This window comes from Pseudochaenichthys georgianus, chromosome 16 (genome assembly GCF_902827115.2).
Source record: "Pseudochaenichthys georgianus chromosome 16, fPseGeo1.2, whole genome shotgun sequence".
In the NCBI taxonomy this organism is placed as follows: domain Eukaryota; kingdom Metazoa; phylum Chordata; class Actinopteri; order Perciformes; family Channichthyidae; genus Pseudochaenichthys; species Pseudochaenichthys georgianus.
This window is the reverse complement of record NC_047518.2, coordinates 3,846,289-3,869,436: the sequence shown is the minus strand read 5'-3', so window position 1 is coordinate 3,869,436 and position 23,148 is coordinate 3,846,289. Positions and strand designations below refer to the sequence as shown.

The 23,148-nt window shown below is 42.4% G+C and overlaps 1 protein-coding gene across 4 annotated transcripts; it reads right to left on the bottom strand.

Annotated features, from left to right (window-relative positions):
* Positions 1-1,869: 1,869 nt before the first annotated feature.
* Positions 1,870-20,616, bottom strand: mc2r (melanocortin 2 receptor). 4 transcript variants are annotated; one of them, XM_071205788.1, is made up of 5 exons: positions 20,474-20,616; positions 13,217-14,606; positions 10,899-11,926; positions 7,671-8,212; positions 1,870-2,362 (listed from the first exon to the last, which is right to left on the bottom strand). In XM_071205788.1, coding segments are annotated over exons 3-5 (897 nt in total). In that variant the 5' UTR covers positions 11,252-11,926; positions 13,217-14,606; positions 20,474-20,616; the 3' UTR covers positions 1,870-2,360. The 4 variants fall into 4 exon arrangements, with proteins under 4 accessions (XP_071061889.1, XP_071061890.1, XP_071061888.1 ...); XM_071205789.1 differs by lacking the exon at positions 1,870-2,362 and having other exon boundaries at positions 4,665-7,977; positions 8,101-8,212; XM_071205787.1 differs by lacking the exon at positions 1,870-2,362 and having other exon boundaries at positions 4,665-8,212.
* Positions 20,617-23,148: the final 2,532 nt, after the last annotated feature.

The following is a 23,148-nucleotide window of genomic DNA, read 5'->3' as shown; positions in this document are numbered from 1 at the left end:
CGGGGCGGCCGAGGAAAAAAAATACACATGCGTTAATCGCGTTAAAATAATTAGTGGCGTTAATATTTTTTTTGCGTTAACGCGTTATTAACGTGTTAACTTGACAGCCATAGCCAAAATACAAGGGAAAAATTCCATTGCTTTATGTCGAGGGAGTTTAAAATGCTAACTTTTGGGTCGGCCTACAAAAAGAATTCATCACTGCACCACTATTTAGGCTACCAAAGACAGATCCCACAGATTAGGGTGAAAACACAAAAAAGAGCATTGTCTGCAAAATATACGCCTAAGTATGAGTTTATCTTCATTATTGAATTTTTGTTTGTGCTTTTGGTTCATTCTAGGCAGGTACCGTTGTCTTTGGCTCATTACTTTGATTTAATATATTTATCAATATGTTGGTAGATAAATACAATGATTACAAAAACAAACCTGAGGCCCTTCAACATAGATTGCTAGCATAATGTTCCGTCTTTGAACAGCAATACATTATGGAATGTTACATCTATTGTTTTATATCTAAGTGTATTAGATATCATCTAGGAGTATTTCCACAGAATTTATATTTGCACGGTGATTCGAGTAGTTACATTACAATCTTGCTATTTTTGGTGTAGTTAACTCATAAACTATTTTGGAGCATAACAAATTGTAGGCCTACTTTTCTTTTTACCATTCCTTCCATATGTCAATTGTTTTTTGTCCCTACATAAATAATAATTAATGACCTGTGAACAAGGCATTTTATTATAAACTCGTTTATTTTATTTAACCCTTAGATGCATAAGTGGGTCTTTTGACCCGGTGAGGTGGTTTTCTTGGAGTATCTATGTAATTGTGGGGGAAACTTCTGTGTAGCAGCAATGCAGTGGGAGTCACCGACTCATGAAGGAGACACAGGAAGAGCAGGAGTTTTGATGGTTTATTTGGAGCTTCGGCCGGAGAATTCACATCACAAGTCCAAGAGCCAGAGGTTCTGACTTCACGGTAGAATTTCCACGTCAATTCTGGCGCGCCTCTCTCTCGTTAGCCCATTTAACTGATTTTGCAGAGAGTAATCAACATATTTGAGAAGATAGCCTAAACAGTTGGGAACGCTGAGTTACTTGATCAATCTGGAATCTGCAAAAGTGCAGTGTCCTCAATTTTAGGATTACTTTTACGTTTACTTAAATACGCTTTAGTCAAGAGTAAGGCACTTTGTCAAATCAATACATTCATTTTAGTCAAGTACATTGTTCAAAATCTGAAAAGGAAAAGTTAGGCGAATATATACTTTTGTAAAAACCTGGTAAGGAAGGATTAAACGTTCTTAAAACTTGAATTATTACATTTGTGAATGCTACCACTGATTTGTACCAAATTAAGTCTATCAATTATTCCTATTAGCCATACTTACCTGAGCATCTACTTATGGTACTTGGAAAGGATTCTTCTGTGTTTATCTAATGTTGAATATAGAATATACATTTCTTTAAATTATACTTCTCTAATTTGAGGATCAAATATGCTACATAATTGGTATATGAAATATTATAAATATTTGTTTTGGGCCAAAACTGAAATTAATCCAGTACTTGAAACATCATTGTAAGTCAACATGTGCATGTATAATACATTAAAGAGTAGTGTTGTTAAGCCTGATTGCTGGACGATTAAGGATATTAACATTATCTGTGATAATAGTAGAAATATCTTATTATTCAATACTTTATAATCTGAAAATATTAATTAATTAATTTTGTTTAGTGCGAAAGTGTAATCTGATCCGGCAAAAATATATGAATCACCACTATTCAACACATGTCTGGTCATTGGAAATATAAAGACAGTCATTAATTGTACATCTGTAAACATCCAAGACTGATTGGCTCAAACTCTTCGTCATCAGAGCGCCATATTTCAACCCCCCCCAATTGCTCTGCTTTGGTGTGGCTCATTCAGTGAGCACTGTATGATCCCCGAGTGAAACGGAGGCTCATCTGCCTGCATTCCTTCTGCTATCTGCTTGAGAGCAGTGCAACTGCGTATTCCAAGTGGCGCATCCAGGTCTCCCCCCGTGATGGGAGAGGTTAGGAAGACATCAAACTGCTCCAAGAAACAAGGAACCTTGTATAAAGCCTCTGAAGCCCTCTCTCGTTCTGCAGGGTTGTCTGCTTGAGCCCACCGAGCAGAAAGTTGAAGAAGCATCCCATCTCCTCAGAAAGTTGAAGAGTAGAATCCTCTCATCTCGAACGACCTCGTGCCTCCTTGCCCGTGGCTGGGGTGCTCTCTGCAGCCGGAGAGTGTGATCCTCTCTCTCTGACCCTTGGCCTTCAGAGCTGTCCTAGTTATTGGGTTAACACCTGATAGAGATGTTTTCCTGAGTGCAGACAACTCAAGGTAATGGATTAGCACATTATCATTTAATTACAAAAATAGGATAGGCCCCTCAGAATTATTTGGGAGCCTTCCTGACACATGCACATGCATAAATGTAAGGTTTGTGTTAGTCATTTAACATGCAAGAATCATATACTGTATATAAATATTATTGTAAGTTAAAGGTGAGCTAGTCCCTGTGGATATAACCCCTTCTCAATGATTATAAATGTTATATCAATTCACCATTTACCGTTTGATAAAATATTAGTTTATCAGAAATTTTTCTTTTCTCTTCCATAAAACAGGTTTGAGAAATAAATGTTCCAATATAAAATCAATTACACAATATAATTGACTCTGCCCTCCCTTTTCTTACATATGTTACATATGAAATAATAACTTAGGAGTCCATGTAAGCATGGTATAGATCATAATCCATTAATCGAGAAGACTCAGTATCACCTGTGCGCAGCTAACAAAAAAACAATAGTGAGAAACATATATTATGCAGGAAATGCATACCTTTGTTGAAAAACAAAGCATCTCTGATTTTGGAGGAAAAGCTTCATCCCCCCTAACATCTGAGTTATTACTGATGGCATAGCATGAATAGAATTGGGTGTCTGAGGGTGTCACTACTGAGAAACGTCAAACAAATTCAAAACCTTACATTTGAAAACAGGTTTGCATTCCTCCACTTAAGGTGACGTTATCATTGGAAACAATAAAAGATAATTGTTTTGATGTAGAATCTATCAATTGAATCGTTAGAGCAGAACAGAATGGTCGTATTGTAGCCTGAGTACCGTGCAGCCTCTAGTTTTACCAGGTGGACACATGGTCCATACAATGTGAATACATGTAGAACTAAGAGGCCCCTGACATTAGGCCTATTTTAAAAATAGTAGGGGCTTTTAACAGCTTGCCAACTTACAGGCATCCTCTGCATAGCAGTATGAATAGCCTTAAAAAATATTAAAAAATATTTCTGAACCAAATGCCCCAAGTGAAGCCGTTAGTCTCATCTGACTGACCCAAGGGTTGGTGCTGGTGTGACAGGGAGGCTTCCAAGTGTCCAAAGCAGATGTCAAGCTTTCAGTTCTTGGCTCGGTGGGGGGAGCAGACCCACGTGAGACAGTATCAACGGCTGTAATGTTCAGTTTGAGGAGCGTCATTCTCTCTGGGAGCAGGAAATGGTGTTCATTCTCGGACCAGACCATTAATGTCATGTAGAGCAGCCATAGCATGTCTGTGACTGCACTCAGCCGGACTGTAGAACAGGGTAGAACTGTTTTACTTTCAGTGAAGCCGTCCAAGGCCATAGACAAAATGGAACCACGTACCAACAAAAGGGACACAAGGTCATCAATGTCTCTCTTTACCAGTGGCTTAATCATTAAACAAATTAGTGGGAAAAATGTGGAACACTAATCCATCATGTGAAATGTTGAGTTCATTTAAATAATTACTTATGGGTTGAAGTCAAATGAACATTAACATTAGAACTAAAGTCAGTCAAAATTGGACTTGCACGGATCAGAATCTAAGAAATACACCATTTTCCCAGCTCTGTAATGAAAAGGATAACAAGATTAGGTCCATTACAGGAGTGTTAAAACACCCAAACATGCACATGTATCTTATTCTAGTAGAGATTAGAGGACAGGTCTAATGATGTGAACAAAATTATCAAGTCAAAGTTATTTTATTTATTCTATGTTATGTACCACTTTTAATTTAATAATTAATCTTGAATTACTAATAACTTTAAAGAAGGCAACAATTTACAATGTGGATAAAGTGAATACTTATCCAAAGTGTGTGTGTGTGTGTGTGTGTGTGTGTGTGTGTGTGTGTGTGTGTGTGTGTGTGTGTGTGTGTGTGTGTGTGTGTGTGTGTGTGTGTGTGTGTGTGTGTGTGTGTGTGTGTGTGTGTGTGTGTGTGTGTGTGTGTGTGTGTGTGTGTGTGTGTGTGTGTGTGTGTGTGTGTGTGTGTGTGGGGTACATGTGTGTGTGTGTGTGTGTGTGGGGATGTGTGTGTGTGTGTAGGGGTGTGGGGGGGTGTGTGTGTGTGTGTGGGGGGTGTGTGTGTGTGTGTGATTATACTTTTTAAAGAATTGCTCAATTAATTTAACACATTTATTATGCACACAATAAAAACTTCAACAAATATATTGATCCTGGCTTAACCAGCGACCTTTACTCTTTTGTTCATAAGCTCGGTTTCAAAAAACCTGTCAGTAGTTTAACAACTATTATAATCTTAGTAATGTCTATAGACCAATTGGTTGATACGAGAAATAATTTGAAACAGTTTAATAAAGAATGTTAAACTATTTTTAAAACTGTAATTGAACTTCAACTTATTTCAATTATCTGATTCCAGTGGCCAGTTGGAATAGATAATCAACAAAGTTTCCATTTTGCAGCAAAAGCGCAAAAGATTTCAACAATAATTAGTATTATGTCTGAGTCTAGTTCTGTCTTATCTGTTTTGTTTCGGAATGTGTTCAATACATTGCGTTTTTATTCATTATTACCATACACTACATAGATTAAGAATAAATGAAACAAATAATACAACATTGACCTAATTGAGCAGACAGATTTTTTGCAACCCTGATCTCCTCAGGCAGGTATTTACGACCAGCAGTGATGCCCTCTGAGGGTCTCAGGGTGTAAGACGGGCATAGGGTGTATACAAGGTCACAAACATATCTTAACATACCAGCAATACCATTTAAGAATGGATTGTTAAAGCAATATCATCTTATTTTCTTCTTACACCTACAGCGCACACCCTGAACAGTGTGCTTCTTGTTTACATGTTCCTCTGCACACTCAGATGCAGGACATCAAAACACTCTTTTGCTATTTATTTTCACTTTGCTTTACATCTTTATATTATTTATTTTTCTCAAGTCATTTACTTTTGGTGAGATAACTAAAGTTTAGTTCATTTTACCCTGTCTATGGACTGATTCATTATTAGTTGTTACAAAACATACACAAGGCGGTGGGTAAACAAACCAATATAGACCCCCCATACAAACAATCAGACAAACAAACATGAACTCGTAATAAACATCAGCGTGACAGCAAAGTTTCATCCAGCTCAATTTAATCCGAATTAAGAGGTTTCAGACGGGGTAGGGAATTATAGATGGGGCGCCTTGACTCGCGCGGCCGTCCACCCTTGTACAAGTCCTAGATCGTGCCTGAAGACCGTCCAAAAGCGATAACTAGCTTATCCTCTTGCGACACCACTACTCTATTCTAGTGGCGCTATGATCCCCCGACCAGGAGAACATAGACTTTTTTTCCTCTACCCTTTCTCTCCAACAACAGCACAGTTAACTGTAGTCCTACTCGACCAGCCTATACACCCGCCATCGAGTTCATCACAACGATGAAACACAGTTTTGTTCTACACTTTGCTTGCCACTGCCCACCCGTGATCAATTAGCCTATAATTTTATGTATGCACCCCGGACCACCACCAGCTCCTCTAGCCATGTATAGGGAACTGTAGCGCATCGGGTGATGCACGCACCTCGCGCTGCCTCGTCTTATCAGCACATAGAAAACGGTCACAAACAACAAGTGCTTATAGACCATCTCGTTTTTAATAGAGACGGCGGTGGTGTGAGTTAAAGCTATAGACAAAAAGCTGTGACTTTCTCCCTCTCGGCTGCACTTCTCCAGCCCCACAAACACGGGGAGGTTTTACAAACACACCCGCGGCTGCAGCTCTGGAGCCGTGTTCACAGAGGTGATGGGGGGAATATCTCCGGCTGCTTATTTTTAACTGCTGTGTTGGCCGCTGAAACCCCCAGAATTCGGCGATTTGTCCAATACAAATCTTTACATTGCTTTCATACAGAAGCTCCACTTTACTGATGCCTTTCTTCAAGGTTTCTCTAAACATGAGCTGTGTACGCTTGTATGGCACTTCTGTCCCGAGCAGCTACACAGAGGAAATCAGCCAGGACTGAGTCCCCAGACACTGATCCCCTGGGTTTATTATCCCCAAATGTTCATTAACCAAAAACGAAACACAGCCGCTCAGTTTCACAGGTAATTTTAGGATAGCTTCAATCACAGATTCTGGTAAGGCAATGTCCAAATGTAGATTTGAAATTACACTTACCAGTTCTGAAGATGTGTTGGTATCCTGCCGACAACGCTAATTTGTAAGGGAAACTTCTGTGTAGCAGCAATGCAGTGGGAGTCACCGACTCAGGAAAGAGACACAGGAAGAGCAGGAGCTTTGATGTCAAACACTGATGGTTTATTAGGAGCTTCGGCCGGAGAATTCACATCACAAGTCCAAGAGCCAGAGGTTCTGACTTCACGGTAGAGTTGCCACGTCAATTCTGGAGCGCCTCTCTCTCGTTAGCCCATTTAACTGGTTTTGCAGAGAGTAATCAACATATTTGAGAAGATAGCCTAAACAGTTGGCAACACTGAGTTACTTGCGTCTGACACTTATGGCCTCGAAGATTTCACACCTTGGAGTCCACAAACACCGAGAAGGAAGTGTCCCAGTGTACCCACAACAATAAACCATCTGTGACCTAGGGTTGCCCGGTCATAGAATGGGAACAACAACATTATGGCTGAAGCAGCCTATCTCCTTAAAGGAGATAACAGACGTCAGGGTTGGTCATGCACGTCATATCTAGGAGTCTCGGACAATTATTTCCCTAACAGTAATTAATTTTTTTTATCATTTAATATTCCAGCTATTACTCAAAAAACATGTTTTGGATATAATGTCATTCAAATTTTAAATGTATATTTTAAGAAATTGTCAAAAATTGTCAAAAATGACCCGCATGCATTTTCTATGAATTCCGTTTTTTTTCAAAATGTCATTTTTTTCCTAAAATTATAAATAGTGAAAAATTAAATATAAAATATTTCTAGTGTGAACCAAAATATAATACTAAATATTATACAAGTGATTTTTCTTAATCAAAATGACAAAAATGGCATAAAAAAACCACATATTATTCTAATACGGGTCCTTTTTGACCCACTTAAGAGTGTAGGGTCCAGTCCCTCGTGCATCTAAGGGTTCTTTAGTTAGCCGAACTTAATTTGTCTAGGGTAGCTTTGCTGTAGTTCAACTTCTTCCTGTGTGAATACATGTTGGTGGCTTGCAAAGCTATGCCCTCAAATAGCTTTCGCAACACTGAATATATGCAACAAATGAATTTAGAGCAGTGTGCACGTAAAGAGCAACTGCGCTTTCTTTGGATAAACAAAAGGTGCCAATTGATGTTCTCTATGATCGCTGCTTACAGTCTGAACAGAGCAGCATCTTTCTGAAGGTGTGTCTGAGCTCGGCGCTGCGGAAGGCGTAGATGGCCGGGTCGATGGCGGCGTGGCTCATCATCAGCACCACGTGCAGCTCGAACAGGGAGCGGTAACACTCACAGTACGGGTTCATGGGGCACACCATGATGAGAATGAGGTGGAGGAAAAACGGCGTCCAACACACAACGAACGCCCCAAACAGGATGGTCAGAGTCAGGGCCCCTCTCATGCTGCTGCCCCTCCACCGCTGGCGGCCAAACTTCCCGCCACTGCTGCTGGGCAGGGCAGCAATCTTTCCGGCATGGATGCGTGCCAGCATGAACATGTAGAAGTAGAAGAAGCAGATAATTGCCAAGGAGACGACAAAGAAGGCAACAAAGCAGATCATGATGAACTTGGATTCGAAGAACCTCACCATGAGCACGGCTAACACCCCGCATGTTATCCAGATTACCCCCAAGATAGCCTTTGTGCGCCGCATAGTCATGATGTTGTGGTATCGCAGAGCATGGAAGATCGTGATGTAGCTGGAAAGAAAAACAAGTGATTCTATTACAGATGTAGCGCTTCATTTCAGACAGTTTGAAACGCGAAGGCCGTGATTTGTACGTGATCTGCCCTCGCTCAAGGGAAAACCTCCAGCTTGACTTGAGACCTCCCCCGTGATAAATAAATGTAATTATAATGAAGCCAGCTGCAATGGATCATTGATCCACCAGGGGGTGCAGTGGGGTTCCACACTGGAGCTCATGTGAAATAAAGTCAGATACAGTACGCTGGATGTACAGCGGAACTTTGTTAAGATCCATATGTCACGGATATCATACTCTGTGCTAAATAAGAGACATGTAATCATTTACAAAACATCACCATGTTGTTATTTAACAAAATAATGTTGTTTAGTCGAAAAAAACGAACGGGAGGAAATGCAGCCCGGCTCTCGATTTGTAATCCTAATTTAATCATCATCTTCACCACGATCATTTATGTTTATGTTCGCCAAATTGACATGAAATCACTGACACATATGAATATGCTGTATTCAACTTCATTAAAACGTTATTAACGTGCCTAAACTCAGTAATTCACTAAACATATTTATATTTTAATGGAGCCTCGTCGGCAGATCAGGATCCCAACGCGTAGCGGAGGGATCTTGATCTGCATGAAGGGTGTTATTTTCCCCATAAGGAACACGTCGCTGCACATTATCCTGCTTATTACATGGCCACATTCTCAACAAAGTAACGACATGACTCCCAATATTAATTGAAATGCTTTTATGGATTTAGAAAATGTTTTTATTGATTTAAAAAATAGTTGTATTGATTTAAATTGACATGCATCCGCTAAGAAAAATAGTCCGTTGTTACCGTTTTTTAAACAGTCTGAATGAAACGGCAGCTCTCAGCTGTGTATTTACACAACTAATGGCCCATCAACCACAGCTCTCTCCCCCCCTCCCCCTGATCGTTCTTCTCCAAATTAACCGTTACTCTGAGTGACAAGCTTACAGTTAGACACAACACTGTCATTGCAAGTGACCCTCAGTTAGTTGACTTTTATGTTCAACTGCTAAATGTGTTACTGATAAAAAAGGGCTTCTACTGTACCTAATTACCTTAACACTAGAACCGCCAGAGGTTTTTGATAGGCCTACCTAACCCGTAAATCCCGCTATTAGAATGCAATTTTTAACAACATAGGGTGCTACATAACACACTTTCAGGAAAAGTCACTGACTGGGAGACTTTCATATTTTATTGAAAAAAGGTTACATTGCACACACACAACACACATCACACAAATTGACCAGATTGGCGGTTCTAGTGTTAAATAAACTCACTAATGAATTAAACCAGTTCAATATGCATTATTCTTATTCTTATCATTCTTTATGAGTGCAGAAATAGTCTTAAAATCAGACCTGTTTTTTAAATGAAATCTGACTGCAGCTCTGATCCCCTATGATAAATGTACCACACCTAATCGCTGGCCATTCAGCCACACAGCTCCCTCTATACAAATCAAACTGTCGACGGTGTGAAAGCACCTATTGTTTTAAATAATGGTCGGAATGTGACCTGTGATCCTTCTGAATTACCGTGGGACAGCACATTCTAAACAAAAAATATTCAATCAATAAAGTAACATCTTATCTTAATAATATATTGTTATTAATAATAATAATAATAAATCATACAGTATGTGTCCGAAAGGGAGCAGGAGGAAGCAAACACAAAAATATACAAGAAATATATTGCATATTAAAGCAAACGATTGTAAAGGTAAAAGTATGAGCATAACAAATAAAGAAGTGTAATGTAAACATTTACATTATTATTATGATTATTTAATATATGAAGACTATATTATTGAATTACAATATTAGATATACTTTAGTTGATCTAAAATATTGATGTGTTCAAATGCTCTTCAAAACACAACTGAAAGTCCATGAAACTTGTCTTTCTGTATTTGTGAATGAAGCGCCATCTCCTGGTTAAAACCTGAAATTGAAAATCTGGCAACGCCCTCTTGGAAAATAGTGGGAGGGCTTAACATTCCTAGATACTGGTCTTAGGCAGGTCGTAGGCAGGAAGCTGTAAGCTGGAGTCTGAAATGAGGTGCTACATCTGTATATGCTCAGTTAAGATGTTGGCCTTGTGTTACACTGCATAAATAATGTGTATAAGGTCCAACTGAAATCTCATTAAGCTTGTTGTCAAAATATATGCCTCACCGGCAAACTGGAGAGACACATTTAGCAACTATGGATAATTTGATGAATGAATTTCATGCATGTTTAGAGTCACTTCATATTTGTATACCATACTCGCATGATCTGAAATTAGTGGCTGTGTGGAAGGTGTAACATATTGTAAACAAGGTACAACTAGAAAGCTCTGGATCTATGAGGCAGAGCCCTGAGGAAAGTTCAGACTTTCACCAAATTCTCCCCAGAGTCCTAGTTAGTGAGGCCTGATGAATGTAAATATGAGCAGAGGATAATTGGTTGTAGGGTCCACAGTCCACAGAGAAGCTAAAGAGCACAGCAGTAAAATGGAACTAAACTGCTTTGCAATGGGATTCTCGTGTATTAGTGGGGTGGAATAAATGTATACCATCACAGATGCAAGTCCACCCCTCATTCTTTGAAGCATATGGTTTAAAAATGCTGGAAACGTGCAAATCCAAGCCATTCATACATACCGGTCCACAGCAATAGCCAGGAAACTGCTAATGGAGCCAACGAAGCACATACACAGCAAGGAGTCCATCACATCATCCAGCTTCATCTCAGAGGAACCTTTCTTCTCCAGCTGGCCCACATTGGCAAACACAATCATCAGGTTCTCCCAGGTCTTAGTGAGGCTGGCCATGGTGTTGAAGGCTGCCAGGCTGCAGATGAAGCAGAACATGGGGGAGTGGAGGTTCCTGTTGAGTATGACGGACACCACAACCAGCAGATTCTCAGCCAGGCTCACCACACCGATGGTGAAGAAGAGAGGGACAGGAACCTTCACATCGGGGCAGTCCGTCTGATTCACTGTGGTGGTGCTCATAGTTAGACAAGATAGCTATCTGTCCATATTAGAAAGAGAACCATTCCAAGAAAAATGTTAACATGTCATGTTTATTCTTATCCAAGTGTTGAACTAGATTACACTGCAGCTAATTATATAATTTGTGTCAGTCATAGCCTTGGCTTTTACAGTATCTTGTTTTTAAATCCTGCCATTCTCTTCTACTCTATGCTTAGTGTATGTTCTGTGAGAAGCAATGACTAGAGATTCAATCTGAACCAAAGTGGTTGTTTTCTCAGCTGATACAACGTGCTTCTTACTCCGCTGGGTTATCACACACATGGCAATGGTTGCAGCGAGCTTCGAACTGCAGCTGGTTTATCCATTTTGACAATTTTCACATACTGTAGGCCTCCTGAATGTGCTATTTTTAGTGGGTGGTTTTGGCACAGCTCAGTCATCATGTAAAGCCATGTGGTCACAATTGCCTTTCTTTGGCTTTTTACACAGGGGACGTGTAATCAATGTTTTTCTGTAGGTGTTTTTGTTTAGATGGTGAATGTTTTCCGGGGCTAACAGTCACACAGTCAATAATTGACCAAGTGGTCAAACCAGATTGCGGGGCAGTGGTTCTCGATGCAGGCCTTTTTAACCGTGCCACTCACATCCTGTGTACTTTCTCTTGAAGCTTGTAAGGTTTTCCTGATGTATCTCCTGTGGAATGAAACATTTAAAAACTCAGTTAAATCCACAGGTTATACTCCTGCCCCTGTTAATGTGGGACCTGCCTTTCTATGCTTCACATAATAAGTTAGGTATGAACTACAGATCATTCTTGCTATGACATCACATCAAATGCAATGCTAAATATCATCACATGTTACAATGATTACACTCACAGACTAACAAGGAAAACACACTGCTGGAATTGTTGTCAAGTTGGAGTCTACCTGTATTTTCTCTAATGAGTAGTGTTACCTTTAATCCATCTGACTATGATCTGGATTTGTTTTTTGTTTCTTTGTAAGCTAAAAGAAACAAAGAGCAGATTGTCATGAACTTAGTGTTTGCATTACATTTTTTCCTTTGAAATGCTTAATTCACATAACTAATAGTGTTATTTTAAGACATAAACCCTTGGTGTGCATTTAAATAATGTAGTGTATCAGCCTGGGATCAATCGATCTCATTTTCAGCAGCCTAGCTAGTTGTTTGTTGCTTTTAATTCATCAGCACCTTATTGTTTGGGGTCAGGCAATGACAACATGACTCATAATAATTGTATCCTTCCTGAGCATTAAAACAAAAATAGTAATTTGTCAAATATAACCTATCTTTAGCCTCCTTGGCTCTCCCTAGGCACACAGCACATGACAGCCTTCAGTAGCATATTTTCAGCTCGATGCGCTAAATAAAAATGTCAATGTCAATGCAGTTGTTCAGAGAGTGACACGTTGTCGTTTCTGAACTGCAGGAAGCCATGCTTGTTGTGTGTGTCTCACACATGACATGCTGGAACATGATTTTTACAGAGAATCTTTCCTCAACTCAAAACATGTTTAGTTTCTCCAGTCTAGTGTCTGTGTCCCCTTTCCTTTATCAATTCGGGAATAGCATTCAAAATGGCTAAGGAAGGTGGAGAAGGAGTGTTTTCTGCCAGAGGCTTTTGATTTTCTAGGACTGAGTTCACGATCAAAAAAAGACTGAAGAGTATTTTCTCATTGAACCAGCATCAGTGAGGGGAGGAAGTTGTATCTCACACAGGCTCCGCCCTCTACTGGATTCTATGGGTACTCCTCTCAACCGTGCTATGCGAGCATTCACCTACTAAGTTGCATAAACGTAGCTGGCCAATCGGGGCGAGCCTACCTGAATGCGCGCGCAGCTCACAGTATATAAGGCGGCTACACCTCCTGACTGTCATATGTTTCTCTTCAGCGAGCAGGAGAAGACCTGACAGAGGAAAGTAAAACGTTTGAAAGAAGAAGAAAGAAGTTATCATACCTTCATGGAGTCACCACTAATAGAGACCCGGGCCTGTCCTTCGTGCCCTGGCTTAATAGCGGGCGCCGATCCCCACCATCTATGCTTCGAGTGTTTGGGGGACCAGGATATGGCCGAGGCGGTGCCATTCACGTTCGCCATTCCAGCGGGGCGAATGGCTCTGTTTGCCGGGGAGGAAGATGACGAGGACTTCTCGTTGTCGGGCAAAACCAATAATTTGTCATTTTAGTATATAAATAAATAAGATTATATCTTGTCCTTATTTGATGAAAAACACAGGTTGATTAGAAAGCAGCTTTGCAGAGAGTATCTGGTCAGGTTTGTGGTGTTTTTACCAGCTGTGTTTTGGCCACATTGCTTCCCTTCTGATAAAACAATGCATTAGCTTTTTTTCTCCGCCTCATTGTAACGAAAATGGGCCCAAATATCACATCGTTTCTTTCTCCCAAGCAGTGGTGGCTTTAGACTTTTTCGTTGTCAGTCATTTTGACGGACAGGATCGTAACATTTCCGTCATAATCCATTATTACCCGTCGAGTGCACAATTTATCACTCACTCGCGCTGACGGGGGGTATTCGGTTAACGCGAGTGCGACCACTGCTCCCAAGCCCTGTTGTTGCCATTTTATTTTCTGTTGAATAAGGTTAGTTAGACCACGAGTTAGACCCGAGTCTTCCTGACAGTTCAGTGTGCCGCTGCCCGGTGTAATTCAAATGTACCGCCGCGCGCAGCACAGACACACAGCTGCTGCCCAGCGCAGCACCAGAAATGGAACTGCTGGGAGAAAGACTGACTATCAGAGATGTAACGTTATCTTTGATAATATTTCGTCTCCTCATTTTTAGTCAACGAAAGTAAAGAGATTTTGGCATAGTTTTTATTTAGTAAACTACATTTTCGTCTCGTCACTTTTCGTCAACGATATTGCATGATGATTTCGTAGCAGCTATTGTGTACTGCCATCGGTGCCGTCTCGTCATCGTCTCGTTTTCGTCATGGAAAAAAAGGTCGTTGACGAACATATTACGTCATTGTTTTAGTCAACTAAATGAACACTAGTCCATCGTCCATGGAAGTCCACCGCCCATGGAAGTCCACCGCCCAGGTCTGTCCGCCAGGACTTCCCCCTGGTGATGACCATGGCGGCGGAACGTGGCAGCCATCTGCTCCCACAGACATCAGGCTGAGAACCTCTGCCCCGCTGCCACGTGACAGGGCGGCTGCAAATAAACACGGGTGTGTTGGACGTCTCACTGATTGCTCTTCCGCAAGATGCCCCCACCTCACCGGATCAGCAGCATCGGCCAAATTAATATCCTGGTCCACGGTGTAGCCGCCGCTGCTTGCCATGTGATGTCCCTGGCCACAGTGGGATCACGCAGCATGGCACTTTAAAAAAAGAAAAGAAAAAAAGACTGTGATGAGATCATGCGAGAGGGGCCACGGGGCGTTCAAGGACCTCCGCAGAAAATCGTCCCTTTTAATGTCGGTTCCCCATAAGAGTACCACCGCTTCTTAGCTGCGGCTCCACAGCTGCTTGCATGTCCCCTAAAACACAGTGTTATGGGGAATGGAAGCTCAGCTGTGTACTGACAGAGTGAATGGACAGGACAGTGAGACTGGGCAACTCACTCCAGTTCTGCAGCGTCCCTCCTCCATTCAGGGGTGTAAGAGAGGCAAATATATCATCCTCGGAGGAGATAGGTTTCCTTTCAACAGAAATGCAGGCCCTGTTCCAAGAACAGTGGGTTACGTATTGTAACCCTAGTCATAGAGTGATGTGTGTGAGAAAAATGCATTCAATAAAAACGATTGCATTAATCCCAGAATAAGAGTCATCTCTTTCCACATTTCCCCATAAATGTCTCGTTGAAATCAGCAGGATCCGTTTCATACGATGTTAATTGATTCATTATGAGACACAATTCCCCACTCACCGCCTCAGTAAAGGAGGCAGCCAGTGGGCGCGCGCATGTGAGTGTGATAAACCACAGGAAGTGCTGTCAAAGCGCTGTGCGGGTGCGGGGACATTATGGCTGGTGTGTTGTCAGAAAACACACCTCACCTAGTGTAATAGCTCCGATTGATGCATTTCACCGTCTCTGTGAAGACGACATTATTGCGGCTTTCACACCAGCGCTTTTCCCTTTCTAGCTCCGAGCGGGAGCTTTTCTGGTTCAGCTCCGGTTTTCCTTTTCTGCTCCCGCTCTGTTCACACCGCCCAGAGCTGCCGCTGCTGCGTCATGACGTTACCGTTTACGTGCTTGCTTCATAAAATCCAAACCGCGCGGAAATCCCTCACATCGACAACAACAACAATGGCCGATTGTATTGAGCGTTGTTCGCTTTGGTTATCCTCTTACGAAACAAAATGGAAGGCATCGGACGACATTACAAGGGACGACTTTACTTGGAACTTTACAAACATCACATGCGAAATGCAAGACTTCTTTGTGGTCTTCAGCATCTACTTCAAGGAGATGCCCCTGCCTCGACGTAAGAGAGACGTAAGCGACGCCGCCTCTTAGCTCCGAAGCTCTTGCCTCTAGACCGACATGTTTGGAGCTGGAAGTGAACTGGATTCCGGAGCTAAGAGGCGGCGCCTCTGCGGTGTGAACAGGACAAAACAGTACTTTTCAGGCTCCAGCTCCGAGCCGGAGCTGAAAACGCGTTGGTGTGAAAGGGGCATATGACGGGGCTCGGGTCCCCCCAAGAGCATGCCGCGGTGCGTTCAAGGACCTCAGTAGAAAATCGGCCCTTTCTGGGTCAGCCCCCCATGGGCCAATCTTCCTTTTATGGAAGGTTTGGTGGCGGAGTGGGCCACCAGAGAGTGCTACAGCTTCTTAGCTGCGACTCCACAGCTTCTTGCAGGTCCCCTAACAGTTTTATGGGAAATGGAAGCTCAGCTGTGTACTGACAGCATGGGTGGACAGGACACTGAAACTGGGGTACTCCCTCCAGTTTTGCGGCGTCCCTCCTCCATTCAGGGGCATAAGAGAGGCAAATCTATCATCCCAGGAGTCAGGGCCGTATCCACCATTGAGGTCACCGAGGTCCGGACCTCGGTAATTTTTTCCGAGCTGTGTAACAAAACTTGTGAAATAATTGCACAAAACTGGGTATTTTGTAGAACTTCCATTTACTGCTGATGGGGGCGCTGCATAACTACGTAGCCTCAGTTAAAGCAAACAGAAGAAGACGACATGTATCAACATCAACAAACCTCTGCAGCCCGGACTTGTATCGGAGCGGCGGAGGAGTGATGAGGTATCTAGAGATCTGAGTCCAGCGGGCTGCTTGTGTTTCTGTTCATCAGGACATCATATGACCAGCAGATCCTCTGTGAACGCTCTACATTAGTCAGTGGACGTCCGACAACATGCACACTAACTTATATTGCAGCTATAGGCTATACTTTGGTTTACATTGCGTGAATAAACTAGCTAGAGAGCTACAGTTAATTACATTCATCCAATGTCAGAAGGATTACCTTTTAACAAACGTTGTAATGCTTTTCTTTCATTTCAATTTGAGTAAAACATTGAAGATATAACATTGTATTGTTTTCTTTTTACACTGACTCAGATATAAAGAAAAGACTACGTCAGTCGAAGCTCAGCTCTGGTACGGAAGAGACAGGACAGAGAGAGAGAGAGAGTGATGGAAGTCAGGGAGGAACTGCAGGTACAGTCACACAAAATAATCTAGGCTTAATAACCCCATCTATCTATATATCTATCTATCTATTTATCTATCTATTTATCTGTCCGTCTGTCTGTCTGTCTGTCTATCTATCCATCTATCTATCTATTTATCTATAACAATAGTCTTCATTTACAATATAGACAATAGGCATCATTTTAAAACAACATACATCTATTGCCGTTATGATGTGATAATAACATACAATTGTATAAAACACCATTTGCTTACATCTTTGTTCTCTTTAGAGAATCAAGCAAAACTGATTCAAATAAAACAAAAAGAATGCAAACAAACAAGTGAAATTAAGTAAATGGCTGAATTGCTTTTAATTCACTGGCAGGAGCGACAAGTGAGGAGGAGACAAGTGAGGAGGAGCGACAAGTGAACAACAGGGAGAGATAGAAAAAGAGAAAGAGGAGAGAGAGAGAGAGTAGTGAACAGGAAGAAGACAGAGAGACTAAAGAAGGTGGAAGAGAGGCTGCAGGTTATGGAAAGGAGAGAGACGTGGAACATGAATGTTGACAATGTTGTGTGATCACTTTAGCCTCTTCTGCATGTCCAGATCATTAATAGTAACAATCAACTGATTATTATGCATCACTCTTTCAAAAATAATGTATGCTGCAGCCCACTGACATGGTTTGAAATCAATACATTATCCAATTTGGGACCCCCCCCCCACACACACAGGACTTAAAAAGCACCTAACTAGATAATGAAAATCCCCAACATCTCGGGGGGGGGGGGGTCTTTCCTATGCCGCTCGCTGAAGAGGGTGTAGGATGACAGTCAGGAGGCGTAGCCGGCTTATATACTGTGAGCTGCGCGCGCATCCAGGTAGGATCGCCCCGATTGGCCAGCTACGTTTATGCAACTCAGTAGGTGAATGCTCGCATAGCACGGTTGAGAGGAGTACCCATAGAGTCCAGTAGAGGGCTCCGTCTGTGCTTATATGACTAGGGTTACAATACATAACCCCCCGTTTCAGGGTCATGGTGCTGTGCGTTCTCTCACTGTTCACTTCACTGGCTGTGAAAACATATGATATTATATTCCTCAGCTTCTACTGCACTTTCACTAAAGAAAGGTCCGCCACACGTTCCATTCACTGCTTAGACTTTGTTTAGAAGAAAAACGACCACTCATACATGTTGTTCACATAGTGACAGCTAAATGATCTCCTCTGGTGGCTTAAACTGTGTGTGTGTGTGTGTGTGTGTGTGTGTGTGTGTGTGTGTGTGTGTGTGTGTGTGTGTGTGTGTGTGTGTGTGTGTGTGTGTGTGTGTGTGTGTGTGTGTGTGTGTGTGTGTGTGTGTGTGTGTGTGTGTGTGTGTGTGTGTGTGTGTGTGTGTGTGTGTGTGTGTGTGTGTGTGTGTGTGTGTTCGATTCACACCCAGGTCAACACTCTGATGTCATCAAACATCAGGTCAGATAAAGCCTTGGGGTGAAGCTGGCAGGTTATTGATTAATAATAAAATGATATTGATTCCCTGCAGCAGGACATAAATCATTCCCATGATGATCATCATCGTCTGTTTACTGGCAGTTAACATGGGAAGGAATCTGGAAACATTTAAAATATATATATATTTATACACATGCAAGTATATGCTCCATCCATGAACTGAACTTATTTGCATCACCTCACTTCAAACCTGTCTCCTATCACCGTCTGCGTGTTTTATACACACACTTTTTCTCAGATAAAAAAAACACTAATGCATTAAACGCCCCCTGCAAACAATACATACATATATACATACAGACATACAATACAATACTTTTTTGACAACTAACGCAAACTTCACAATGCTGTGCAGAACTGAGAGCATTTGGGACTATGGAATCAGTTTGTTTCATTAAGATAAAGCAACACTTTCTTAGAATAAAGCAAAACTAAGAGTTTAAGAGAACAAAAAACCGAGTCAAGCTAAATAGATTTAATTTCAAAAATAAAACTATAAGTTGCAAACAAATCATTTGTGTAATCATGTAAACTATATGTCTTTTTTATTGTTTTAACATATATTTGTGTTTGCAGTTCTCTTTGCTTCTTTCTCAATGATCAGACTTTTGCTCTCTCATTTTTTGTTTGTTCGATTCTGGCACAAACCTCCCAGGTGGGCGGGACTTTCAGGGGTGCGTCCCCATTGGCTACTCAGCTTTTTAGTGACAGCCCACTACACCACAGATCGTACAGTGCAACTCATGCAACAAACTCCGGAGTCCACTCGGCCACGTTAGTGTTGGTGCACTGTACAATCGCCGGAGGACTAGGCTGTCACTCAAAAACTGAGTACGCACCCCTGAAAGTCCCGCCCACCTGGGAGGTTTGTGCCAGAATCGAAAAAACAAAAAATGAGAGAGCAAAGGTCTGAAGATATGTTAAAACAAAGAAAAAATACTTATAGTTTACATGATACACAAATGATTTGTTTGCAACTTATAGTTTTATTTTTTAAATCAAATGTATTTTGCTTGACTCAGTATTTTTTTTTCTTAAACTTTTAGTTTTGCTTGATTCTGAGAAAGTGTTGCTTTATCTTAATGGCACGAACCTAATTCCATAGTCTTAAATGTGCAGCCCTGCAAGAAGCTCGGTACTTTATAATTCAGCCCACTGTGAACCCTGCACACTCGCTTTACATGTTGGAACTCAGAACTTAACGTCAAAGGAAGCAGTACGTAGTAAAAACTCACTGGTTGCTATTAGTAGTTAAAAGTTATTACTAGTTAAAATAAGGTACAGTGAACAAGCATTATTATTTTTGACTAGTATTTTGTATAGCCTTATGGTTAACGAGTAAAGTCTAAATAATTTGTACTGTAATCATTTTGTAAGTATTGGGTGTTTTAGAGGAAAGGGTAATGACGTATACTTGAAGATTTATGGTTTTTTAGTTTTCCCGGTTTCTTTTCAAGGAAAATTGTTCAATGCTTTATATGACTTTTATAAGATAACAATTACAACAGAAGGATCAAAACGTGAGTATTAAAGGAAATATCCTGAGGATAGGACTTAAGTTGAATGAAGAAAAACCTTAGTTAAAACATTTGTATATGTTAAACTCTTCATGAACCGATGTGTCCACACACACACACACACACACACACACACACACACACACACACACACACACACACACACACACGGACCGATTTCCGCTATATTCGTATGATCTCTCCTCCCACTCTGCACTTTGAGAAGGAGAACTAACCTGTGGCTGTCCCCTGTCACTCAGTATCAGTTGATGTTAGTTTTTATTTCCTGTGTTAAGGTAAAAGGTTTTTATCAATGTTTTTTCCTTATGTGGCTTTCAGTGGTTTGTTTTCGTCCTCCAAGTTACACCGGTAACACATACTGATCTGAACATATACAATAAGCTTTCAAAGCCCTGAACTCTGGCAGCCTTGTGAACATGCACTAACAATAATGCACTCCTGAATCCATGGACAAAACATAGATGAACATTTCGCCAGAGTGACCCTCGATCCAATACATTGTAAATGTAAGAGCTTGAATTAAATGAAGAATCATGTAAAAGCCTTACTTGTTCCTCACTCCGCCGACAGCTGCTGAAACAGCCTTCTGGGTTGGAAGCCTTTTCAAATATGTTGTGTCATTTTGCTGTCTCCATTTTTGTAAAACATCTCAACAAAAGGCACTGACGTAAGAGCAGTGAACGGGTCCTTCGGAGGGTTGAATGCGTTGGACTGGGTTTTTGTTGGGGAAATGGAGAACACTTGTTATTGGAGCCTTGAAAGGGTTTCACCAAGGCTGTGACGTATGTTATGTCGTCCATTTCTTTGTTTTTATTTTTCTGTCCTGTGTTTATTTATAAAATCAGCACAAGGATAGTGACCTTCTCTCTGTCACTCATTTTCTCTCATTCTGTTAAGTGTGGTCTAACCAGTTCTCCTTTTGGCCTTGTGAACCAGATGTGCATTAGCCTATGATAATCTCATGTTATATTACATTACCTTACATTGCATTTAGCTGTCGCTTTTATCCAAAGTGACTTACAATAAGTGCATTCGACCAACACAATACAAACTTGAAGAAAACAGAATCATAAAGTACATCATGTTACGGCCTATAGCATGTTGGACCCCAAAGCAAAAGACTGGAGAGAGATGGTCAATAAACAAAAAGCTTTATTCAAGCAGAAAACAAAAGTACGGCAGTGGAGTCAGGAAGTTGGCTGGCAAAAATCCAAACAATAAATCCAAACAACGAGGAGAGCAGCGAGACACACCGGAGGGTCGAAACACAGAGGAATTATCTGGCAGGGAAGTGGCATGAGGACCGGGCTTTTATATCTACAGGTGAAGAGGTGAGTGGAAACAGGTGTGCCTTGGCCGGAGGGCTCAGAGGACTGGAGGAAACTGGTTTGAGAAGTGAGACATGAAATGCTGGGTGGACATTCAAGGCAGCAGGCAGCTTGAGCCTAACCACAGCGGGGTTAATAATCCGTTCAATGACAAACGGTCCAATGTACCTGGGTTACAGTTTGCGGGAGTCAGTCTGGAGTGGCAGATCACGGGAGGACAGCCAGACCTTCTGACCGGGCTGGTAGTCCGTGGCTGGAGTGCGATGGCGGTCTGCAAGCCTCTGGTTGCGAGCAGCAGTGCGAACGAGAGCTGCCCGAGCTTCATGCCAGACTCTGCGGGCCCGCCGAAGATGCCCCTGTACTGAGGGGACTGCCACATCCCTCTCCTGGGCGGGGAAGAGAGGGGGTTGGAACCCAACAGAAGCCATGAATGGAGACATTCCTGTGGCGGAGCAAACCAGAGAGTTGTGGGCATATTCAACCCAAGGCAGGTGGGAGGCTCAGGAGACTGGATGGTGAGAAGAGACACAGCGAAGGGCTGCCTCCAGGTCCTGATTCGCACGCTCAGTCTGGCCGTTGGTCTGCGGGTGGTAACCTGATGACAGACTGGCCGAGGCAAATTGCGGACCCCTGTCAGAAACAATGTCCAGAGGAATGCCATGCAATCTAAAAACATGCTGGGTGATTAGTGTAGCAGTCTCCAGAGCAGAAGGTAACTTAGGTAGGGGAACGAAGTGTACGGCCTTGGAAAAGCGGTCAACAATCGTCAGGATAACTGTATTTCCTTCCGATGGGGGAAGACCCGTCACGAAGTCCATGGCGATGTGAGACCAAGGCCGATGAGGAATGGGAAGAGGGTGGAGAAGACCAGCAGGGGCGCGGTGGGATGCCTTACTGCGGGCGCAGATGGAGCAGGCGGCGACATACTTCTTGGCATCAGACGACATGGAGGGCCACCAGAAGCGTTGCTGGATGAGGCCTAGAGTCCGAAGTGCTCCTGGATGGCAAGCTATCTTAGAATCATGTCCCCACTGGAGCACTGAAGATCTGGCGTGCGGTGGAACGAACAGCCGACCCGGTGGACAACCCTCAGGAGCTGGATGGTCCTCTTGTGCCTCCAGGACCACCCTCTCAACCTCCCACCTGGCTACTCCCACCACACAGGAGGATGGAAGAATGGTTCCCGCGGAAGGCTCCTCAACCGGAGGAGCGAACTGACGTGACAGGGCGTCTGCCTTGATGTTCCGTGAGCCTGGCCGATAGGTGAGGGTGAAGCTGAACCGGCCCAGAAAAAGTGCCCATCGAGCCTGCGAGCAGAACGGAGATAAGCTAAGTTTCTGTGGTCCGTCCATACCACAAACGGATGAGTTGTGCCTTCAAGCCAGTGCCTCCATTCTTGCAGGGCTAAGACTACTGCCAGAAGCTCCCGATTTCCCACATCATATTTTCTTTCTGCCGGGGAGAGCCGGCGGGAAAAGAAGGCGCAGGGATGCAACTTCTGGTCGGAGGCTTAGCGCTGGGAGAGGACTGCCCCTACACCAGTGTCGGAGGCATCCACTTCGACCACGAAAGGGGCTGAAGAATCAGGGTGAGATAACACAGGAGCAGAGGAAAACAAACACTTCAACAAAGCAAAAGCAGCCTCAGCTTCAGATGACCACACAAAGGGAACATTAATTGAGGTGAGCTTGGTGAGTGGGGCGGCTGCTCGACTATAGTCACGAATAAACCTGCGGTAAAAGTTGGCAAAACCAAGAAACCTTTGGAGTTGCTTTCTCTTTGTAGGAGTGGGCCATTCGGCCACTGCCATGACTTTGGCAGGGTCGGCTCTGACCTGTCCCTTCTCTACCACAAAACCCAGGAATGAAACAGAGGAAACATGAAAGGCACACTTC